This window comes from Jatropha curcas, chromosome 3, assembly GCF_041381405.1.
Source record: "Jatropha curcas cultivar XTBG-Jc1 chromosome 3, XTBG_Jcur_1.0, whole genome shotgun sequence".
Taxonomy (NCBI): domain Eukaryota; kingdom Viridiplantae; phylum Streptophyta; class Magnoliopsida; order Malpighiales; family Euphorbiaceae; genus Jatropha; species Jatropha curcas.
The window spans coordinates 24,186,042-24,207,635 of NC_143153.1; the positions used below are offsets into that span (position 1 = coordinate 24,186,042).

At 34.3% G+C, this 21,594-nt stretch overlaps 2 protein-coding genes, 1 long non-coding RNA gene and 1 pseudogene across 6 annotated transcripts; 2 read left to right on the plus strand and 2 right to left on the minus strand.

Annotated features, from left to right (window-relative positions):
• Positions 1-359: 359 nt before the first annotated feature.
• LOC105645152 (uncharacterized) lies at positions 360-2,534 on the minus strand. 2 transcript variants are annotated; one of them, XR_016320181.1, is made up of 3 exons: positions 2,093-2,534; positions 1,383-1,448; positions 360-628 (listed from the first exon to the last, which is right to left on the minus strand). It is a non-coding gene; the product is annotated as an uncharacterized LOC105645152 (long non-coding RNA). The 2 variants fall into 2 exon arrangements; XR_005179243.2 differs by having other exon boundaries at positions 2,044-2,534.
• Positions 2,535-7,036: 4,502 nt separating this feature from the next.
• LOC105645151 (G-type lectin S-receptor-like serine/threonine-protein kinase LECRK1) lies at positions 7,037-9,598 on the plus strand. Its single transcript, XM_089718750.1, has one exon. The coding sequence runs from the start codon at positions 7,099-7,101 to the stop codon at positions 9,436-9,438; it is 2,340 nt and encodes a 779-aa protein (XP_089574876.1). The 5' UTR covers positions 7,037-7,098; the 3' UTR covers positions 9,439-9,598.
• A 432-nt stretch (positions 9,599-10,030) lies between these two features.
• Positions 10,031-12,077, plus strand: LOC149497761 (uncharacterized; annotated as a pseudogene).
• Positions 12,078-17,096: 5,019 nt separating this feature from the next.
• LOC105645150 (putative cinnamyl alcohol dehydrogenase 1) lies at positions 17,097-21,562 on the minus strand. 3 transcript variants are annotated; one of them, XM_089719698.1, is made up of 7 exons: positions 21,403-21,562; positions 20,722-20,826; positions 20,131-20,244; positions 19,821-20,051; positions 18,511-18,796; positions 18,219-18,369; positions 17,097-17,507 (listed from the first exon to the last, which is right to left on the minus strand). In XM_089719698.1, the coding sequence occupies exons 2-7, from the start codon at positions 20,808-20,810 to the stop codon at positions 17,311-17,313; spliced, it is 1,068 nt and encodes a 355-aa protein (XP_089575824.1). In that variant the 5' UTR covers positions 20,811-20,826; positions 21,403-21,562; the 3' UTR covers positions 17,097-17,310. The 3 variants fall into 3 exon arrangements, with proteins under 3 accessions (XP_089575824.1, XP_089575826.1, XP_089575825.1); XM_089719700.1 differs by having other exon boundaries at positions 20,722-20,822; positions 21,403-21,546; XM_089719699.1 differs by lacking the exon at positions 21,403-21,562 and adding an exon at positions 21,097-21,365.
• Positions 21,563-21,594: the final 32 nt, after the last annotated feature.

The following is a 21,594-nucleotide window of genomic DNA, read 5'->3' on the forward strand; positions in this document are numbered from 1 at the left end:
ACAAATACGATTTTCTTGAAATTTCGAATTAGACAATAATTTTTAAACTTTTGATTTAGTAGAGCTTTCATAATAATATATGCCAGTAAAGTGAGTTAATTCTTATTATATAGAAATGTAATTTCAATTTGTTTTGCTTTTTGTAAATGATACGATTGGTTTTCATGAAGGGATGTGTAATTGTCACGACCCATTTCCGTGGACCGGACCGGACCGGCACTAAGGCCCAGGTAAGCTTAAGGCTCCCGAGGCCTGTAGTAAGCCTAAATTATCCAATCTGTCTACCTATCTTTTCCAATTTCATCAAAACAGTAAACCCATATACAAACATTTGGCCCAATCTCAAATAACACATAATATATAACCAGGGCCTATTCACAATAAATTATAATCACATTATGGGCTTATTGGTTCACCTGCAGCTAATTACATAATATTCAATTTATAGTGTAGTGCTAACAATAAGTCCAATATTAATACACAACCCTATAACTACGGAGTTCACTAATAATCAGATAAAAAAAATAATTTATACAATCCAAATTAAATAACAGGAATATAACTTTTACATTTATGACTCTGCGAAGAAGAGTGCAGAGCTTCAGTCGAACCGGCAACTTCCTAGTACCTGGGAGATTTGTTTGGGGGGGTGAGTTTTGCAACTCAGTGAATAATAATAAATAATACACATCACAAACAGTCACACATATGCACCCTGGAATACTGAATGTACACACAACAGTCAATCATATGGCATCATATCAGTACCCACAAACAATATCACCTTCAAATAATCACATCACGTGGAAATTAGTGAGTGGAGTCGCCTAAACCCGATGAGCCGTCCTCCCACATGGCCTATCCACTCACATGTGCACCAGGGAGCCAATCCCCCATTCTGGCTGACTGGTATAATCCTCACACGACCGGTCCTCTGATTATATATATATTTTTTTTCCAGTCTCTCTCTCTCTTTTTTTTTTTATATGCCAACAGGAGGCCACCTTGAGGGCTGCTATCAAATCTAGATTATCAGGTACGCCCAATAAAAGAAGCCAACGTGTGGTTAACAGTAACGGTAGGTGCACACGGGGGCGCCGATCTCCCATTTACCCGGCTAATCATAATCAGGATCCATATAACGGTAACGGTCTCACAAACCCATGGTGACCCACTTCATCCCAATTCCACACAAACAAGGCACAATATATTCACAGCACAATTAATCAAACAATTCTTTCAATGTATTACACCAAATCCATCCAAATATACAATTATACAATATAAAATAAATATGAGTTTAATATAAAAGTATATATAAGGTTTGTAAAAAAAAATGCTATGCAAATGCATGTTAATCTGCATTATTTATTATTACCCACAGTGATGGAGAGCGAAGTTCTAGCTTTGATTCTGTCCAGGAGGAGCACTAGATGGACTCGAGCGATCTAAGCAAAGTAAGAATGACACCAAAAAAGAATAATTCAATCAGACCAAAATGTTTCTTTACCACTCTAAGAATTTTATTTCATATTCTAAATTTTTCTACGTAATTTAATCTCGATATTTAATTTCTTTTCTGTAATAAATTTTTATTTTAATACCGAACTCTATTTTATTTATTTTCTTCTGAAATCTATTTTATTTCCTACCAAAATTTATTTTATTTTCTACCAAAATTTCGGCACCATCTCCCCTAAAAATTGGACTATCCACATGTTAAAATAGCAACAATTTATCTAATAACTCCAAACCACACAGCCCATCCATCAGGCAATCAATCAATTTAATTTTCCCAACCTCCATCTTAATACCAATATCAACATTACCTTTAATTCTCAATTCCTCATTTCATATCAAAATTCCTCAACAAATTAATCAAAGGATTTTAATTGAATCAACACTTATATTATAAATCAATACTGAAAATTAAATTAACTTAATTTAACTACTCACAATGACTAAATTAAATTAACTAAAATAATTAACTACAATAATAAAATTAATGCAATTAACTAAAATTATTAACATTAATTTGGTTACCCCAAAATATAATCTTTTGTCGAATTTTCGCTAGATCGGGAATTCTTACGCGTGTCGGATCGAAGTACACACGCTGGAACTGTGAAGCGGTGGTCGTAGATGCACTGGAGCAGCGGCAAAGCTGTTGTGACGTCGGTAGAGGCGCGATCTGTTGTGGCAGAGCAGTGGCGGAGCAGCAGGGCAACGGTGGTGGCGCGACAAGGTGGAGATCGTGCTGCTGCCGTGCGCTACGCGATCTGGCAGAGAGCAGAGCTACTGGCTGTGGCGCGCGGAGGAGCAGAGAGACGATGCTGGCGTGTGATGGAGGTGGTGCGACTGGCTGAGCTTGTGGAGGTGGCTTGCGTCTCTGCTGATGCTGGCTGAGCTCGACGCAGACGCAGGGAAGAAGGGAAAGAAGGAAAAGAAAAGAAAAGAAAAGAAAGAAGGAAAGAAAAAGAGGAGGAAGAGGAGTAGGGAGGCGGTGGCTGGGGAGGTTATGGGTCGCCGATGGCTAACTGGAGGCGTGTGAGAGATGAGGGGTGAGCGCTGAATATAGAGAGGAGGAAGTTTCTAGATGGTTTGGGTCGAACCGGTTCGATTCAATTTGATTCAGTTCGATTCGGCCCAAATCTTTGGTTTTCAATTGGTTTTTGGATTTTTTCAATCGGTTTTCGGTTTGGCTTATCACAGTATTCGCATTAAAATATTGAAATTAATTTCCAGGCTGTCGGTTCATTAAATTAAATTGGATAATTTTTGAAAATAAAAATTCAGATTATTTCAGTAATAAAGTTAAATTTGTAAATTAAATAATCTTGGGGAAAAATATATGTTATGCATTGTATTGTAAAACTCAGTTAATTGTAAGAATTTTATTTAGAGAAAGATTTTCTAAGAATATCGGTAGTTGTATGAGGATAGTAGTGGAGATTAAGGTAATAGGACTGAATTTCTTATAAACTTATAGGTGGTTGATACCGAACACTAGAACAAAATTTTTGGGGGAAAAGGTACAATTAGAACACCTCACTTGCTTCTTTTCCTCGATCAGTGTTTTTCGCCCTTGAGTTGTCACTCAGTACTTGAAGTAATTCGTACGACCTTGAATATCGACTATGTGTTCTTCATATTCCTTCTTACTAGATTTCAATTCGAGGATGAATTGTCTTAAGGGGGGAGATTGTGATACTCTGAATTTTTATTTTCAAAATTTTTGAATTTTTAATAAATCAAAAATCCAAATTTTTGATGAAATGGGCTGTAAGTATTGAGCAATTACAATCTGGGCCTAAATTGCAAGTTGGGCTTAAGCCTAAAACACATTATCGGAATTACCGGGTTGAGAACCTTTAGATATTTTCAAGAATGAATATGGAGCCTTAACTATTAATGTATTTTAAATATGTAAATGTGAGTGTGTTTACTATATGAATTAATTATCTTAAAAAAAAATCGAATATCATGATTATTAATATTAATATTGTGTAAATGGAAGAAATGTTATAGAACCTAATTACATTAATAATAAACCAAACCGGATCTGTAAACTAGATGAAAATCTTGTAAACCAAGTAAAGTTGGGCTAACCTGTTGATTTAGACCAAACCGATTCAAATCGAACCGGAATGGCCCAGAACCCTCTAGAATCGCCTTCTCTCTTTTTTTCTCTCTTTTCTCTTATTCTCCTTCCCTTGGATCGTGCGACTTCCTCCTTCTCCTCCTTCCCTTCCCGTTCTAGCCACCGGAGCCGATTAAGCTCGCTTCCTCGCCATCACCTTCTCGCTGCAGCGGTTCCGATCCTCTGTCTCTCTTTCGTTCCTATGTACCCAGTAGTCGCAGAAGGCTTGCGAGCTCATGGACGGAAATCGTATTGCGTCTCCAGCTCGATTCCCCGGCGATCAGCTCCAGTCACCTCCTCCATCGATGACGAGCGTTGAACAAGGGTGAGTTGTAGTCGCTTGCTCTGGATTTGGCGACAACGATGAAAGTGGCGTTAGACCACTGCCAAGCCCGATCCGGCCAATTAGAGGACCGATCTCACTAAATTAACACTAGAAATGGAATCCTTGGTGAATTTCGAGTTGAATGGTATAATCGTGGCGAATTTCTGGGCAAAGGTTGCTTCTCCGACCGCCGTGCACGGCGGTGGCCCGGCGACCTGCCGGCGACACTCCGGCAAGGCTTCAAGAGACAAAATGCTCTCCTCTCCGCGCGGATCACAAAGACAAAATCCGATTTTCGATCGGTACGCTCTAAGACTCAAATTGCGATTTTTGGTATAAATCCCAAACTAATTAATTAATGAATTAATTGAGTATTTAAGTGAATTAAATTGAACATTGCTAAATATAGTTCTTGAATATTAGTTATAAGATTGATATTGAAATAAGAATTCTAGCTAATAATTATATAAGTTAATATACAGAATCTCAAGAAATATAAATAGGAGGAATTATAATTTATAGTATAAACAGGTAATTAATGGTATTATAGAAGTATGATTGTAGGTTAATATCAAGTAAAATTTAATTGGTATTATTATTATTATTATTATTCTTATGATAAAATACTACTTAAACGAATCGTATTCTTAATGATTATTATTATTACTATAATTAGAAGATTTATTAAAAAGGGTGTAAATTAGAATAAATAAATAAATAGGGAAACTATATATATATATATATATATATATATATATATATATATATATATATATATATATATATATATATATATATATATATATATATAAGTAAAGCGAGTAGTAACTAAAACTAATAAGTAAGGTAAAAATACGTTTCTCGAATTAGACCTCTTATGTAGAATTTTCTTATCATTTTAGATGTTTATAAAGTCTCCAAAGGTGAAGACAAATGTTGGAAGCGTGCAAAAATAAAGCGAGTAGTAACTAAAACTAATAAGTAAGGTAAAAATACGTTTCTCGAATTAGACCTCTTATGTAGAATTTTCTTATCATGTTAGATGTTTATAAAGTCTCCAAAGGTGAAGACAAATGTTGGAAGCGTGCAAAAATAAAGCTAGTCCTTTAAAGGACAGTAAAGAACTGTGAGTAGTGTTAGATAATTCGCATAATCCGCCTGCATTCATGCATTCACGGTTAAATGTTATCATGCATTATTGCCATATTGTGATGCACTATTTGTTGATATTAAATATTGCTTGATTACCTGTGATGTGATATTGTTGTGCCTTGTTTGTGTGGAATTGGGATGAAGTGGGTCACCATGGTTTTGTGAGAATGGTATATGTGATATGGATCCTGAATATGATATGAAATTTGGCCGGGTAAATGCTAGATCGGCGCCCCCGTGTGCACCTGATAATATGGATTATATGGAAACCACGGAGTAGCCTCTTTGGGCGCACCTGATGATCTAGATTTGATCGCTGCCGCAGGGTGGCCTCATGTTGTGTGCACCTGATGATCTAGATTTGAGGGAGACGACCGGGATGCCGCCTGTCGATATTAAAAAAAAAAGAGAGAGAGAGAGAGACTGGAAAAATAATCAGAGGACCGGCAGTGTGAGGATTATACCGGTCAGCCAGAATGGGGGATTGGCTCCCTAGTGCACATGTGAGTGGATGGGCCATGTGGGAGGACGGCTCATCGGGTTTCGGTGACTCAACTGACTAATTTCCACGTGATATGATTATATGAAGGTGACAATAATTGTGATTGTTGTTGTATTGCCATTTGTGTGACAAACTGTATGATCATATAACTAAACGGGTGACCACATGAAAATATTTTAGCATTTGTATAATTGTGTGGGGTGAGAGGGTTATCTAATCCAACTCACTGAGTTTATTACTCACCCCCCCCCCTCCAACCCTCCGCAGGTAATAAATGGAAAGAAGAATCCTGGAGTCCAATCGAACGAACGAGATACGGATTGATAGGAGTAATAATCATTGTATTGAATATGTAAATGCAAAGGATAGTGAATTATTGAGTAGAGTTCCGCAATTGTATTCCAACTGAGTTGTAAATGAATAAATAGAGTATAGACATTTATTATTTGGATTGTACTTTGGATATATTTGTGAAATAAATTATTGGGCCTGAATCCACAATTGGGAATAGAATGCGAGTTTTAAGTAATACAGGCTTACTACGGGTTTCGGGGGTCTTAAGCCCACCCAGGTCCTAGTGCCGGTCCGGTCCATGGAAATGGGTTGTGACAGATAGTGTCTTGGATAATAATAAGTAAACGGGTTGGAAAAGATAATTATGAATATATCTCCATATTTCATATAATTACATTATGGTTTACAATAATGATAGGTAATTTATCTATTTGAATATTACTTATATTAGCTAAATATAATATATATACCAAGGCATAACCGAGTGGTAAGTGTATATACGACTCGTCGATAAATTTGGGTTTGAATCCCCCTCTCCCAGTACTTAAACAAAAAGACTAAATATAATATTAGTATTGCTAATAATTTTTTGCCATATGAATAGAGGTGGTAAGTTAATCTAGCTTCCTATATGATAACTACGTCAATTATGGGTAAGTAGAATGTTTTACTATCATGTATTCTATTTTAATCAAGTATATAAAGAACACTAGTTTAATTCATATAGACCAAGTCTAGGAAAGTAGTCTAATTCAAAAAAACTTAATGTGGTTGATTTTTCATTAATTCTTTTACAACATTAGCAACTCGCGACTCCTGTCATGCGAAGAAGAAAAATCAACAGAGTTGAACGACTTTCAATAAATTGTTATCTCTTTCTGCATTAATTAATTTCGCTTTGACTTGATCTTCAATTGTCTCTTACGCTTGAGCACAATGAATCACCACGACAAAATGGAAGTAAAGAGCGCGTCTGCCAGGATTTTGAAACAATTTTGACTGTTTCCATATTTTTGGCTGGGTAAGTTCCATGGACCTCATTTGTATCCGCGTCAAAATTATTTATTTATCTAAATGGATCCACTAAAGGGTACTCACTATATTAAATTTGTAAATTATACAGACTACTCAAGTACAATGGCACTTTAAATACCTTAAGGCACATGGAAGCTCATAACTTTTTCCATGGCTTCCATCTCATTTTTCTTTCTGTTTCTGTCTTTGTCATCTTTCACAGCTTTATCTCAGAAAAAACAGTCTAACATAACCATAGGATCTTCATTAACACCAAACAAAAACTCCTCTTGGCTTTCACCTTCTGGTCTTTACGCCTTTGGATTTTACAAAAAAGCCAATGGCTATGCTATTGGTATATTTCTCGCCGGAATTCCTCAAAAAACGGTTGTCTGGACGGCCAACCGGAACGATCCTCCAATATCTAGTGATGTTACCTTAGTCTTTTCAAGCTCCATTGGTCTTCTTTTACGAGGACCAAGCAATTCTGTCGTTATTTCTACTTCACAAACAGCTTCATTAGCTTCAATGTCTGATTCAGGCAATTTTATGATTTATAATTCTGATAATGAAGTAATATGGCAAAGTTTTGACCATCCAACAGATACCCTTTTGCAAACTCAACGTCTTAAAGCTGGCTCAACATTATTTTCTTCTGTTTCAGAGAATGATCACTCAACTGGAAATTTTCGCTTAATCATGCAAAATGATGGAAATCTTGTTCAATATCCGATAGGATTTGGAATCCCTACAGATTCCTATTATGCAACACAAACAGCTGGGTCTGGAGATAATGTAACATTAAACTTAAGTCCTGATGGCTTGCTGTACTTGCTAAATTCAACTGGCTTCAACATAATGAATCTCACATCAGGAGGATTTTCAATGCGATATATTTACTTAATGAGAATAGATATTGATGGCATATTCAGACTATATTCACACAATCTGAGTAATAATGGAAATTGGTCTGTTTTATGGGCATCAGGATATGATAAATGTAATCCTAAAGGATTATGTGGTTTTAATAGCTATTGTATTTTGAATGATCAAGAGCCTGATTGTGAATGCCTTCCAGGATTTGGGTTTGTTATAGAAGGGAATTGGAGTGCTGGCTGTCAGAGAAGTTTCGTGGCAAAAAGTTGCAAAAATGATGATAGTGATGAAATGACTTCTGATATTAGGATTCATGAACTTGCTAATACTGGATGGGATGATAATCCATATTCTGTCATTTCAGTATCCATTAAAGAAGATTGTGAGAAAGCTTGTTTGGAGGATTGTAATTGTGATGCTGCATTTTTTAAAGGCAGCCAATGTAGAAAGCAACGATTGCCTTTAAGATACGGGAGAAGGGATCAGTCCGAGTCAAACTCAGCTTTGATCAAGGTTGGCACAACAAACAGATCAGTTGATGATCCTATAGAGAAAAAGGGTGGTAATAAGATTGGTAAAAGTATGCTGATTGTTAGTATTTCAATTATTGCATTTGGGCTTGTTATATTAGCAATTTCAGGTGTTGCTATGCATAAATACCATTCACGGGCATATGAAAGGATATCTAACAATCAGCATATTGGATTAAGTGAGGAAATTACTCTTCGGCCTTTTACATATTTAGAAATTGAAAAAATGACAGATGATTTCAAGGAAGAGATTGGAAGAGGTTCATTTGGGATAGTTTACAAAGGAGTAGTAACATCTACAGGTTTAGAAAAACTCGTAGCTGTAAAGAAATTGGACTGCATGTTAGACCAAGGAGAAAGAGAGTTTCAAACTGAAGTGAAAGTGATAGGGAAAACACATCACAAGAATCTTGTTCGCTTACTGGGTTATTGCAATGAAGGGTCTAATAGGCTTTTAGTATATGAATACATGTCTAATAAATCTCTTGCTCATGTTCTTTTCTCATCATCTGAAAATAGACCTTGTTTTGCGGAAAGGGTGGATATTGCGCGAAAAATAGCAAAAGGCATACTCTATTTACATGAAGAATGTGACGCACAAATCATCCATTGTGACATTAAACCAGAGAATATACTAATGGATGAGTCTAACAATCCAAAAATCTCTGATTTTGGATTGGCAAAACTACTGAAGCCTGGTCAAGCAAACACTAACACAGTAATTAGAGGAACAAGAGGATATGTTGCGCCGGAATGGCATCGGAAGTTGCCTGTGACAGTTAAAGCAGATGTTTATAGCTTCGGAATTATGTTATTGGAGATTGCCAGTTGCAGAAGGAATGTGGATCATAGCCTACAAGAAAATGAATGTGTTCTTGTGGATTGGGTTTACAATTGTTTTGAGGCTGGTGAAATACAGAAACTAGTGAGTGGTGATGAAGAAGTTGATATGAAGCAAATGGATAGAATGATTAAAATTGGACTCTGGTGCACCTTAGATGAACCATCTCTTCGCCCTTCAATGAAAAAGGTTTTGCTGATGTTGGAAGGGACGGTTGATATCCCAATTCCTCCAAGTCCTACTTCTTTTATTAGTAGCATTTAAGTTGTGTATTTTTATTATTTTTTCAGTGGTTTGTCATTGAGTTCGATTTGAAATTTAAGATTTACAATGTTAAATTCGAAACATTATCAGTTGTATTTAAGTTTTGTGTGTGAAACAATGGCTAACAAATGTAAGTTAATTTTTGGTTCTTTTCACATACTTGGCAGCTTGTGACTTTTCTGTCATGGGAAGAAGAAAATTAAAAAAGAGTGAGAATAACTTCAACCTAGCGTGAAAGAAACTCACCACAACTTGCAAGAAGGAACATGTTCTGCACTAACTTTCCAAGAAGGATCGTGATAAATATTTAGGTCCTAATCTATCAATTTGAACTTGAATTTTGACCCTTTTTTTTATGACTCCATGAATTTTGCTGAAGCTTAATCATGATTTTACATTTTTAATATTTCAGTAATAACTATATTCCTCACTAAAATGAAATAATTTTGTAAGAATTCAATTATTACTTTGCATTTTTACATTTTATTTTTACCAAGAAAAATAATTATTATTGAAATGTAGAAGTATATAGTTAGTGATGGATCTCCGATAAAGTTTGAGGAGCCACAATGATAATCACAGAAAATATAGAGTTGAGTTTATACAGGAGGCCAAATATTTAGCCATAGTCAAAATGTCACACTTGAATTGTTGGCATTAAAAAGAAATTACATCTGCATCAATCTATCTATCTATATACTGAAGACTCTATTAGAATAAAATGTATTTATAATTTAATTAGTTACTAGCACTTTTGTAATAATAGTTATTTTAGCCTTTACAGTTGTATTTAGATATAACACTTTGTAATCTCCAATTATCATATCATAATAAAGAATTATCTTTTTTTCCTAACTTTCGTTTTCTCGCTAATTTGTTCATGGTATTAGAGCATGAAGCTCGATTTGTGGGATTCTTCTTATGAAATTGTTTTTCTTTGCTTCTCTGTGATTTCTTCTCTGTTTGATCTTAAACATGGTGGAAATCATGGATACAAGCTTGTCTGGAGAGAACAATTCTGGCGGAACAAACCTTAACTCAACTCGCAGTGGCTATGGAGATCCGTTTAGCCTTCAAGTTTCGGATAATCTAGTATGATTCTCGTCTCCTCTCCTTTAACTGATAGTAATTATAGGACTTGGAGTAGGGCAATGCGTATTGCGTTGGGAGCGAAATCTAAGTTAGGGTTTATCGATGGGAAAGTAGAAATTCCAATTGAAGGTTCAATTGAATTTGATGTGTGGCAGAGATGTGATTTCAGGTCACATCTTGGATTCTTAACTCGATTTCTAAGGAGATGGTTGAATCTTTTCTCTATACCACAAATTCGAAAGAATTATGGACTGAGCTTGCTGAGCGATTCGGTGAGAGTAATGGACCGATGATTTACCAAATCCAAAGAAATATTGCGTTTGTCTCTTAGGCTAATGCTTCTATCTCAACTTACTACACGAAATTGAAGGCTCTCTGGGATGAGCTGAGTAGTATAGAGCTTGTGCCTGCTTGCACTTGTGGGACAACATCTCATTTTGTTGCTTTGTCCAATAGAGATAAGTTGATGCAATTCTTGATGGGGTTTAATGATAGTTACGATCAAGTCAGAAGTCAGATTCTGATCTTAGATCCTTTACCTAGAGTGAATAAGGTTACTACATGGTTTTGCGTGTTGAATCTCAAAGATTGGTGACTTCTAACATAAATGAGACTGTTGATAGTGTTGATCTAGGTGCTAAGACTGCATGTACTCACTATCCAGATTTTAGGAAAGGAAAATCTTGTTTTTCTATACCATATGGACACTGTGATTATTGCAACTGGGATGGGCACACAAAGGAACGTTTTTATAAGTTGATTGGATTTCCTGATCATTCTAAGAATCATAAGCCAAAGATTAGTTTCAATTCTAATCACAAGCCATTTGAGTATTCTCCTAGAGTGGCAACTCATGTTAATACTACCACTACATTGGATCTTTCTCTTTGTGATGGTGAGTGGAGCTCAACTTTGGAGACTTCATTGACTAATTCTTTTCATCAAGAGGTCATGAAACTAATGAAAGGGAAATTAAATCTGTTGCGCTTGAGGATGGCCAATCACTCAATTCTGATTCTATTTTAGGGTATATCTCCTCATCTCATTAAATATTATCATTTGTCTGCCTTGTATGATTGTTCTGATGATGATCAGATTATAAATTCAGGAGCTACTAATCACTTATCTCCTAAACTCTCTCTGTTTCATTCTCTTACTAATCTTGCCAAACCTATTCCAATTTTTTCGCCCAATCATTCTCTTTGTCATGTACATTAATCAGGTTCAGTTGTTTTAAACTCTTCTTTTACTTTGTTTGAATGTTTTGTACATTCCTGCTTTGAAGTTCAACTTACTTTCTGTTAGCAAGATCTTATCTAACAACCATTTGCTTATAATTATTTACCCTTCCTGTTGCCTTTTTCATGACCTGCTGACTAATACAGTGGTGGCAGCAGGCAAGATGGATGGTGGTCTTTACAAACTTGGTCACAATAGTTTTTCTCCATCTTACATTAGTTCTTTTCTCAGTGATCTCAGTTCTACGACATTTGTAAATACCATGTTCTCTACTTGGCATCTTAATAAAGAGAACCGTCTTTCATTCACTACAGTTTCTAATCCTTCTTTTTCTACTTGGCATGCTAGATTAGGTCATACTTTTATTAACAAACTATTACATGTTGATGCTTTGAAACACCTGGTTGATAAATCACATTCATGTTCTGTTTGTCCCTTAGCTAAGCAAACTAGATTGCGTTTTGCAAAGATTCCTATTCAAACTACACATCCCTTTGCACTTCTTCATGTTGACATATGGGGTCCTTATGCTGTTACTTCTATTTGTGGTGCTAGATTTTTCCTTACCATATTGATGACTTTTCTAGAGCCACATGGACTTATATGATGCAACATAAGAGTCAAACCTATTCTTTCCTCTATTCTTTCATTAATCAAATAGAAACTCAATATCATTCTAAAATTCAGGTTCTTAGGACTGATGATGGATCTGAATTTCTTAGCAAGGATTGTCAAACTCTTTTTTCTTCTAGAGGTATTATTCACCAAAAGTCTTATGTATACACTCCTCAACAGAATGGGATAGTTGAAAGAAAACATAGGCATTTGCTAAATGTTGCTAGAGCTCTATTTTTCTAATCTTCCTTACCAGAGAAATTTTTGTCAGAATGTGTTATGAATGCTACATATCTCATCAATTGGTTACCTATGGCTGCCCTTCATTGGGATTCTCCTTATTCAAAACTGCATGGTCATTCACCTGATTATGCTCATTTGAGGGTCTTTGGTTGTCTTTTCTATGCTACTAACATTATATACCTCAAAAAGACAAATTTGATCCTAGGGTTATTAAATCCATTTTTCTTGGTTATTCTTCTTGTCACTCAATGGTTATAAATCATACAATTTGACTACTAGGTAAGTTTTCATAAGTAGGGATGTTCAATTTTTTGAGGATCAATTTCCTTTTCAAAATATTTCTTATGATACCTCTCCTTCTTTACCTCTTGTACCCATAGCTTCAGACTCTACATCTTCTAGTTCACTTGTGTCTACCAGCTCCCCATATTTTTGTATCAGATTCTGCACGTGTCTCCTAATAATGATCCCGTTACTCCTGATTTTCCATCTGTGAGTCTTTCTTCTACTTCTGTTACTGTTCCTCTAAGAAGAAGTACTAGAGTTTCACACAAACCTTAGTGGCTTCAAGATTTTGTACATGCTGCCATCTCTAATGCTTCTGTTGCAATCTCAGTTTCACCATGTAATTTTTCTTCTAAACACCTTGCCTTTATGACTAAAGTTAGTAAGATTCCTTAACCAACCACATACCTTCAAGCATCAAAAGATCCTCATTGGATCCAAGCTATGACAGAAGAATTGAATGCCTTAGAATTGAATGGTACTTGGGAGTTGACTACTTTGCCTAAGGGTAAAAAGGCAATAGGTTCTAGGAAAAGAAAGTTCATTAAAGGTAACATGGCGTGAGATAAATGTTTTATTGGTGGACAATTCTAAACACCTATATCCCTTGTGATTATCGGTATACCCAAGAAAAATGCAGACTCTAAACCTACGTTCAAGTTTATTTGGAATGGATTTGTGATGTGAGGGAAACACAATAACCTAAAAACTCTTAAAATGGACAGGTTAGGTCTGGTACGAAACAAAAGTTCATGTGAGACCTGGAATGAAATTGATGAGTGTGGTAATTTATTCGAAGTATATACAGCAGTATATAAGGCTTCCACCCAAAATTGAGGTGGCAAATTGACATGTATAGACATTGTTCGCATAGCATTTAAAAGAGTTCTGTGCATTCGCTCGGCCTGGCCATTGTGCTGAGGAGTTTGTGGGCATGAAAATCGTTGAACAATTTTGTGGTCTTTAAAAAAATTTTAAAATTGAAAATTTTGAAATTCTCCACCACTATCACATTGACATTGCTTGAGTTTACAAGGAATTTATTTTTTCAATCATGGTTTTAAACTCAAGAAATTTTGAAAACACTTCAGACTTGAATTTTAAGGGAAAAATCCAACAATATTTGCTAAAGTCATTAAGAAACGACACATAATATTTGAAACTAAAAAGAGAAACTAATAGGAGATGTCCAAGTATCAGTATGTACGATTTCAAGAGGATGATGAGTTACATGATTGGACTCATCAAACGGAAGTTTGACATGTTTTCTTAGTTGACAAGAATTGAAAAGATTATCAAATTTTCCTACACCAACCAAATCTGAATTTTTATTCAAAAAATGAGGAAAGACTTTAATTCCTGGATGTGCCAATCGATGGTGCCATAAGTTTGGAGATGTTTTGTTTGAAAACAATGCTGATGGCGAAGAAGAAAGACAAGCACTAGCAGTAAACGGATAAAGAGACCAGAATCATTGCAACGAGTGATTGTGTCCTGTGTCGGATGTTCCTTGACAGAAAAACCAAGAGAATCAAAATCTACAGAAAAAAAATTATCTTTAGAATAACGACGAACTGAAATTAAATTTTTGCAAATTTTTGGAACAACCAAAACTTCATTTAAAATCAATTTTCGAAATTGAGTGGGAAAAATTTTATGGCCAATACGTGTGATATCAAGTTGCTTACCATTGCCAATGTGAACCTTATCTGTGCCATAATATGGTGAATACGAATATAAAGGACTTGGGTTATCGGTCATATGGTGAGTTGCACCGGTATTAGTATGCTACACAAAGGTGGTTTCTGAGTTTCCATTAAAGTGAAGGCCAGCAAAAGGTGATGACTGATCATGAATATTTCGGTTAGGACAAGTTTTGACAGTATGGTTAAAAGCATCACACAATTGACACAAGGTTGGTGGTTGACCTAAAATGGACTGGGTGTAATTAGGACTTTGAGTGGAGAATGAAGATTGCCCGCTGCCATGACCACGATTGGAGAAAAAGGTCGGTGCGCAATTATATTGTTGCGAATAGGATTGGCTATATGGTGAAATGTTTGAAAATTGAAACTGATGTGGTGAATTAAAATTGGAATTAGAAAACCACTACTGTTGTCCTCGACCAAACCGTCCACGACCACCCCTATTAGACTGTCCATGTCCACCTCTATTAACGCGACCGAGTCATCACAAAGCTTGAGAACTTTCATTAGATGTTGAAGATGAGAATTTTAACACGCGACTTTCATGTGCTAATAGAAATAACCGAAGTTCTGGAAAGGAAGGGAGTGCTTTTGTCGCAGTCATAGTTGTCACAACATCAGAATGCTCTTATGGTAGGCCAGAGAGTATCTGAAGAATAACATCATCATTTTTAACTGGACAACCAATAGCATGAAGTTGATCTGCAATGGATTTAACATGACTGAGAAACTTTGTCATTGAAAGATTGCCTTTAGTTGCTTGACTGAAACTCATTTTCAGCTGCATGTATTTAGCATTGACATGATCGTGAAAAAGCTTCTCAATTTCATCCCATGTTTCTTTATCAGAAAGAGCAGTGCCAAGTTGAATTATATGTTTGAGAATCTTAGCAAAAACCGTGGTATGGATCCAAGATAAAATAATGGAATCAATTTATATATTTGGACTAAAGATACCTTCAGAATTAATAAGAGTTGCAGGAGGAGGAGATTCTGAACCATTTACACGTTTAGTGACTTATGACAATGAATAATATTGAGAAAGAGTGTTTTCCATAATAGAAAATTGGTAAAATCAAGAGTTTCTGATATATGGTTTTTAATATTGCTAACTGAGAAAACTGACTATGAATAAGATGAATAAGATGGAGATAATAAGAAAGATAGTGTCGTTGAATATCAAGAATCAAAAGTAAGTAAAAAGGTTGAAGAGGGGGAAGGTGCCGTGGTAGTCATGATTATGAGAAAAGAAATTGAACTTGTATTTTCATAGGGCTCTCATACCATAGAGAGACTTTTTGAGGAGAAATAGTGATCTGACCATAGGTTCAGTCACGTATGTATTTATATAGTAACTATTGGATAAATACATCATATAAAGAGATAAATATACAGGCGAAGAGATAAATATACAAGTAATTATACAGGTAATTATACAAAAATAGTAGTTTATTCTTTTAAATAGAAGTTAGCTCAGTTCGACTCATTTACCTTCGTATCTTTCATCATTGTTGTGTATGTACCAAAATACAAAAGCATGCAAGAGCCAACAAAATCAATAAGTCCAAAGTTAATTATACACATATACAAGGATAGAATAGAAAATAATTGTCTCCAAGCAAAAAAATCGATCATGATGACTACTAAAATTAGGATTATATTTACAAGTTCAAATTAAGCATGGTTATCAATATAAAATAAACAAACTTGAAAGGGTCAACTTATAGATTTCATAATAAATCTTTTTATATATAACACGTTATGATATGATACTTCAGGTACACTTAACATAATGTAACTAGAAATATGATTAATTACCTCATTTCCAATTCGCATTCTAATTTGGTGAGCGAAAGAAAAAAAAATGATCAAAATATAAAAGTACATACCTTCAAGATACAACAAAGTTACACTAATAACTTGTAAACTAAAATAGAGTAAAAAAAAATTAGGCCTCGTTTGGTTCAAGTTCACTTACTTTCCGGGAAGTTTAATTCCAAGAAGTAAAGTTTTAGAGAAGTTACTTCATGAGAAATATAGTGTGCTTATGTTTGATTGATATATTGACTTCCCAAAAAGTAAAATTTGTGTCAATAAAATATTACATATGAAATGTCAACAAACCCTACAATGAAATTGAGTATATCAATTGAAATAATTTATTGAAAATACCTATGAAGCAAGGGCAAGGTAGAGTTCTTCTAATTTCTAGAGCTCAGGAAGTGCACTTCCTTGGGTTGAGGGGATAACTTACTTCTCGTACAGTCAAGGAAGAAAGAGTTTCAAGTTTCTGGGAATTTCTATATTTTTGAGAATCAAACAAGGTGACATTTCTCACCTCCTGGGAACGTCAAGTTCCCGAGCAAAGTTATCCAACCAAACAAGGCCTTAAGGAGAGAGAACATTAGAAATAGCCATTCTTATCACACCTCTGGTTTGTCAATCAAAAGAGCATACATATAAAGGTAGAAAAGTGAGTAAACATAGAAATAGGGATGTATCATCAGTTATCTTTATAAGCAAATTTATAATTATCAGGACATTTCATTTATTTCATGACAAAAAGGTCTTTAAGAATATTTGTTTCCCATCCCAATACTTTCTTAATTGACACAAAAAGCATAAAACAACAGACATTGGATAATTTCTTGAGTCACAATATAGACGTGCAGCTTTACTTGTTTATATGGTTTCATTTCAACGAGTTCTCGATATCTATAACAAACCGATACCTAACGTCTTTATTTATCACTCGTTGAAGGGCTTCGTTCACGTACTGAATTGGAATGATTTCTATCTTTGGATAAATCTTATGAGCAGCACAGAATTCCAACATTTCTTGTGTCACTCTAGTCCCACCTACAACGCTACCTGTTATGCTTTTCATACCTGCCACCACACAAGCATTTTATCATTTCACTTGCAAGCCAAAAGAAGCTACCCGCTATTGTCTAGAAAGAAAATGAACTAACTGTAACGTACTCTTTCTGTTCCAACATATAGGTTGTTTTAGAATGATTATTTTATCTCAAAATATAAGTTGGGTTGAGATATTATAAAGACTAATAAATGATATTTTTCTAATGTTATTTTTATTTATATTCCTGAAATTCTAAATACTGTCATATTTGAGATTTCACGTCCCTTGAGAAAATCATTCAATTTGTTTTGAGTTACAATAAATTATTCTTAGTTTTGAAATTGAGTTGCAATAAAGTATTTGAGAAAAGAGGGAGTATCTGATACAATAATTACTTTTACAAGTTATTCCTGATTTTGAAATAATGGATAATTTGATCAAATTATGGTTGATTCTATTATAATTTAGAAGAATTAAAGTTTCCTTAATCCCCATGTAAAAACATTAGACGATTTATATTTTGTGACAGATAGAGTAATAGATTACTTATAACTATGATCGTTAAATTTATAACTCAATTTCATTGTAGTCACATATGATGGATTTATTAACTATCGATGTTATATTGCAGAACGTCATCTATCAAAACATTGTCAGAAGAGAAAAAGAAAAAAAAGAAGAAAAAAAAATACTGCAAAATGATCATGATTCGAAGTCTAAAAATTGCAGGAGAAAAATACCCGGATTAAGGTTTGCAGGACTGAATTTGACTTCACTAGGGAACGCCACAAGAACAAAAACACCATTAGTCTTCAAAAGAGCCATGAAAGGATCAAATGGATGATCACCAGAAGATGTGTCAATTATGAAGTCCAGTGATTTAGACAGAGCCTGCAAAAAAAATGTCAAATTTTTTATTTGAATTTATTATCATCTTACGATTTAAATTAAACTATATATATTCAATATGAGGCTAACTAAATATTTTTAAAAAGAAAAGAGGATGAAAGAAAGCTTTATATATGAGTTTACCTTCATCTGGTCTTGGTCAGAAGAGAGAACAAAATTGTCTGCACCAAGTACACTCAAAGCTTCCTCTTTTTTAGATAGGGTTGTGCTCAAGACAGTGACTTTGAGTCCAAAAGCCTTCCCAAATTTCACAGCCATATGACCAAGACCACCTAGACCAATCACTCCGAGAGATTTGCCTGCTCGGTTCATGCCATGCCGGATCATGGGATTGTATACAGTAATTCCAGCACAAAGCAAAGGTGCTGCTAAGGCCAATGGATAATCATCAGGTATCCTAAAGCAGTACCTGCATTTTTATGTCTGTTAAAAACTGATAATATAATCCTATTTTTGGGTCTATTTAATAAAAAACTAAACTTGAATTTTATATTTGAATAATATATATTTTGAAGCATAATTTTCAATATACCTGAAGATTACAGAAAAGTATAATTATACTCAACCTCCCATTTTATCATACTCGAAAAAAATTAATTAAAATTGTAACCGTAATCTATTGTTATTTTTTCATAATAGAGAGACATTGTTTGAGGGTTATAATAGAGTTAAGTTCCCTGATGAATAACTCGAATATATATATATATATATATATATATATATATATATATAGTGAAGTCAGGAATTAAAATTAGGGAGCTAAAAAAATTCAAGAGTGAAAAGGGATGAAATTGAAAAAATTAACTATTTTAGAGGACAAAATAAAAAAAAATGTAATATTTTATGAGTGATTTTTTAAAAAAAAATTTTGTTGGAGGGGAAGAGCCACCCCTTGTCCTAGCTCCGTCATTGCAGTTATATACACACATATAATAAGCTATTTTTCATTTCGATTTAAATTAAATGAGTATAATTGTAATTAAATGTCTAAATTAAAAAATAGTTATTTTTTTTCACCAAAATATAATCTACTGGTAAATACATATACGACCTTACAAGATACAAGTTTGAATTCGCATTCCTCAATCTCAAAAAAAAAATAATAATAATAATATTAAAAGGTTATAATACAATTAATTTTTCATGTGACTCTCCTCTTCACTCATCAAATTAGTAAAAACTTTTATAATCCAAAGTTTTCAAATTTTAGATCTCTCACTTTCTATATACTTGTTTGGCTGAATGACATCCAAGTCTTTTTATATTATTAACAAATTCATTTTAAATATTTGAAAAATAAACTTATTTTTAAGGAATTTGAAAAAAGAACTTGGGAATAAAATTTGCTTCATAAGGCAACAAGAAACAAGAACATTTCTTACATAATTTTAGAATAATTTTCACGAAAGTATATAAAATTATAGAGCACTTGCCTTTGATGAACAACAATGTAGCTAGAATATCCTCCTTTGGTGATTGTACCATCCGTATCAATGCCATTAAAAGTGAAAACTATTCCTTTTACACAATTAACTTCTTCCCCTTCATTACAATACTCACAATCTCTGCAAGAATTGACGTAAGTACCTACTCCGACATGATCGCCAACCTTGAAATGGCTGACATTTGATCCCACCTCTTTAACAGTTCCAACAATCTCATGTCTGCAGCCAAATCACAACCAATTCAAGAGAATCATCAATTCAGTCATATAATGCAATTACTAGTACACAATACACATACCCCGGCACCAAAGGGTACTTGGAATATCCAAGTTTATTCGTTGTCGAACCAACATCAGCATAGCAGATTCCACAATGTGTGATTTTCAGAGACACATCTTCGCTGCCCACAGCCCTGAATATGTTCTCTTTCGATTAGATTGTAGCTTATTATAGACATGTTCGGCAAAATTAGTTGTTTTGGTAGCTTTTACCTGTTTGAGCAACTTTTTTTTAAAAAGCTAAAAAGTTAAAAGTTATAAGGGTTGACCTTTTATAAACGCTACTTTTACGAGTTAATTCAAATACTATATTACCAAACACCGTAAAAAAAATAATGTTTAACGTTTTAATTAAACAAAATATCAAAAGCTATTTAAAAAGTTGTTGCAGAACAAAACTGTATTATTAAGTAGGCCTTCAAAACCTTCTAAACTGAAAATTCTGAACCAGAGATTGAAACCAATTATTCAATTTGGGACCAAAATCGGCTTGGAAATGGAGGGTCAACCAGCAGTTCCAAGCTGATTTTGGTCTAATTCTAATCCAAACAGGAATAGTGGCTAGGTATACAGATATGCTATATAAAACTTCCAGACGTATAAAATTATACCTGCGGCTGAATTTGTAAGGCGATAAAACTCCAGATGGGTCTTTCGCCGCCCATGCAAGGCACTCTTCCTTTGTACTTTCAGAACTCATTTCTATGTGTATCTATCTATTTCAACATAAACCATAAGCATATTATTTTATCATTTTAAATGATATTTATGTAAAAGAAGATTGGCAAAATTATAGGACATAACTGAAATTTATTTCTATATAATTTTTAGTAAAAAAATTGCAAACAAGAAATATACACAGCTGCTACAACTGATGCTCTAGACTTTTAAATTCCTCGTCAATGTAAGAAATCACTCAACTTTCCCAACTATAATATTACAAACCAAAACCAAATAATATAATTTCAAAAAACACAAAATTGAACCTTGTTTGAACAGCTAAAATTGATGCATGCTTCACAATTCCGAAATTTTAATTTCACTTTTCATTTTACATTCCAACTACAAATAACAAAATGAACCCTTAAATCCCACATAGATATTTGAAAAAAAAAAAAAATTGTTTTCAGGTTCTGCGTACTGAGCAGACTTAGTTATATATGGTACTAGAAACTGAAATACCCAATTAATAATAAGGTACTAGAAAGAGAAATTAAACAGAGATTGATCACTTAAACAAAGAACATAAATCAAATAAAAATGGGAAGATGAGAGAAGAGATTTGCGCTTACTAGTGGTCAATGAAGATGAGAAATTTCCAAGTTATTGTTCTTTTTCTTGCAAATGGATCATCATCCACAAGAAAATTAAAGTCTTAATGGCAATAAATGGGTTGAACTTTAGTGTGGTGTGTGGCGAACCCTTAACCACAAAGCATCAGTCCAGGGTAGTTGCATGGTGAATTCTGGGTCCATATTAATTGT

Coding starts and splice junctions, on each gene's coding strand:
- LOC105645150 (XM_089719698.1), bottom strand. CDS start 20,810: ATGAGTTCTGAAAGTACAAAGGAAGAGTGCCTTGCATGGGCGGCGAAA. Junction 20,052..20,130: donor AAGTACCCTTTGGTGCCGGG/GTATGTGTATTG, acceptor ATTTGGCTGCAG/ACATGAGATTGTTGGAACTG. Junction 18,797..19,820: donor TACATTGTTGTTCATCAAAG/GCAAGTGCTCTA, acceptor ATAAAAATGCAG/GTACTGCTTTAGGATACCTG.
- LOC105645151 (XM_089718750.1), top strand. CDS start 7,099: ATGGCTTCCATCTCATTTTTCTTTCTGTTTCTGTCTTTGTCATCTTTC.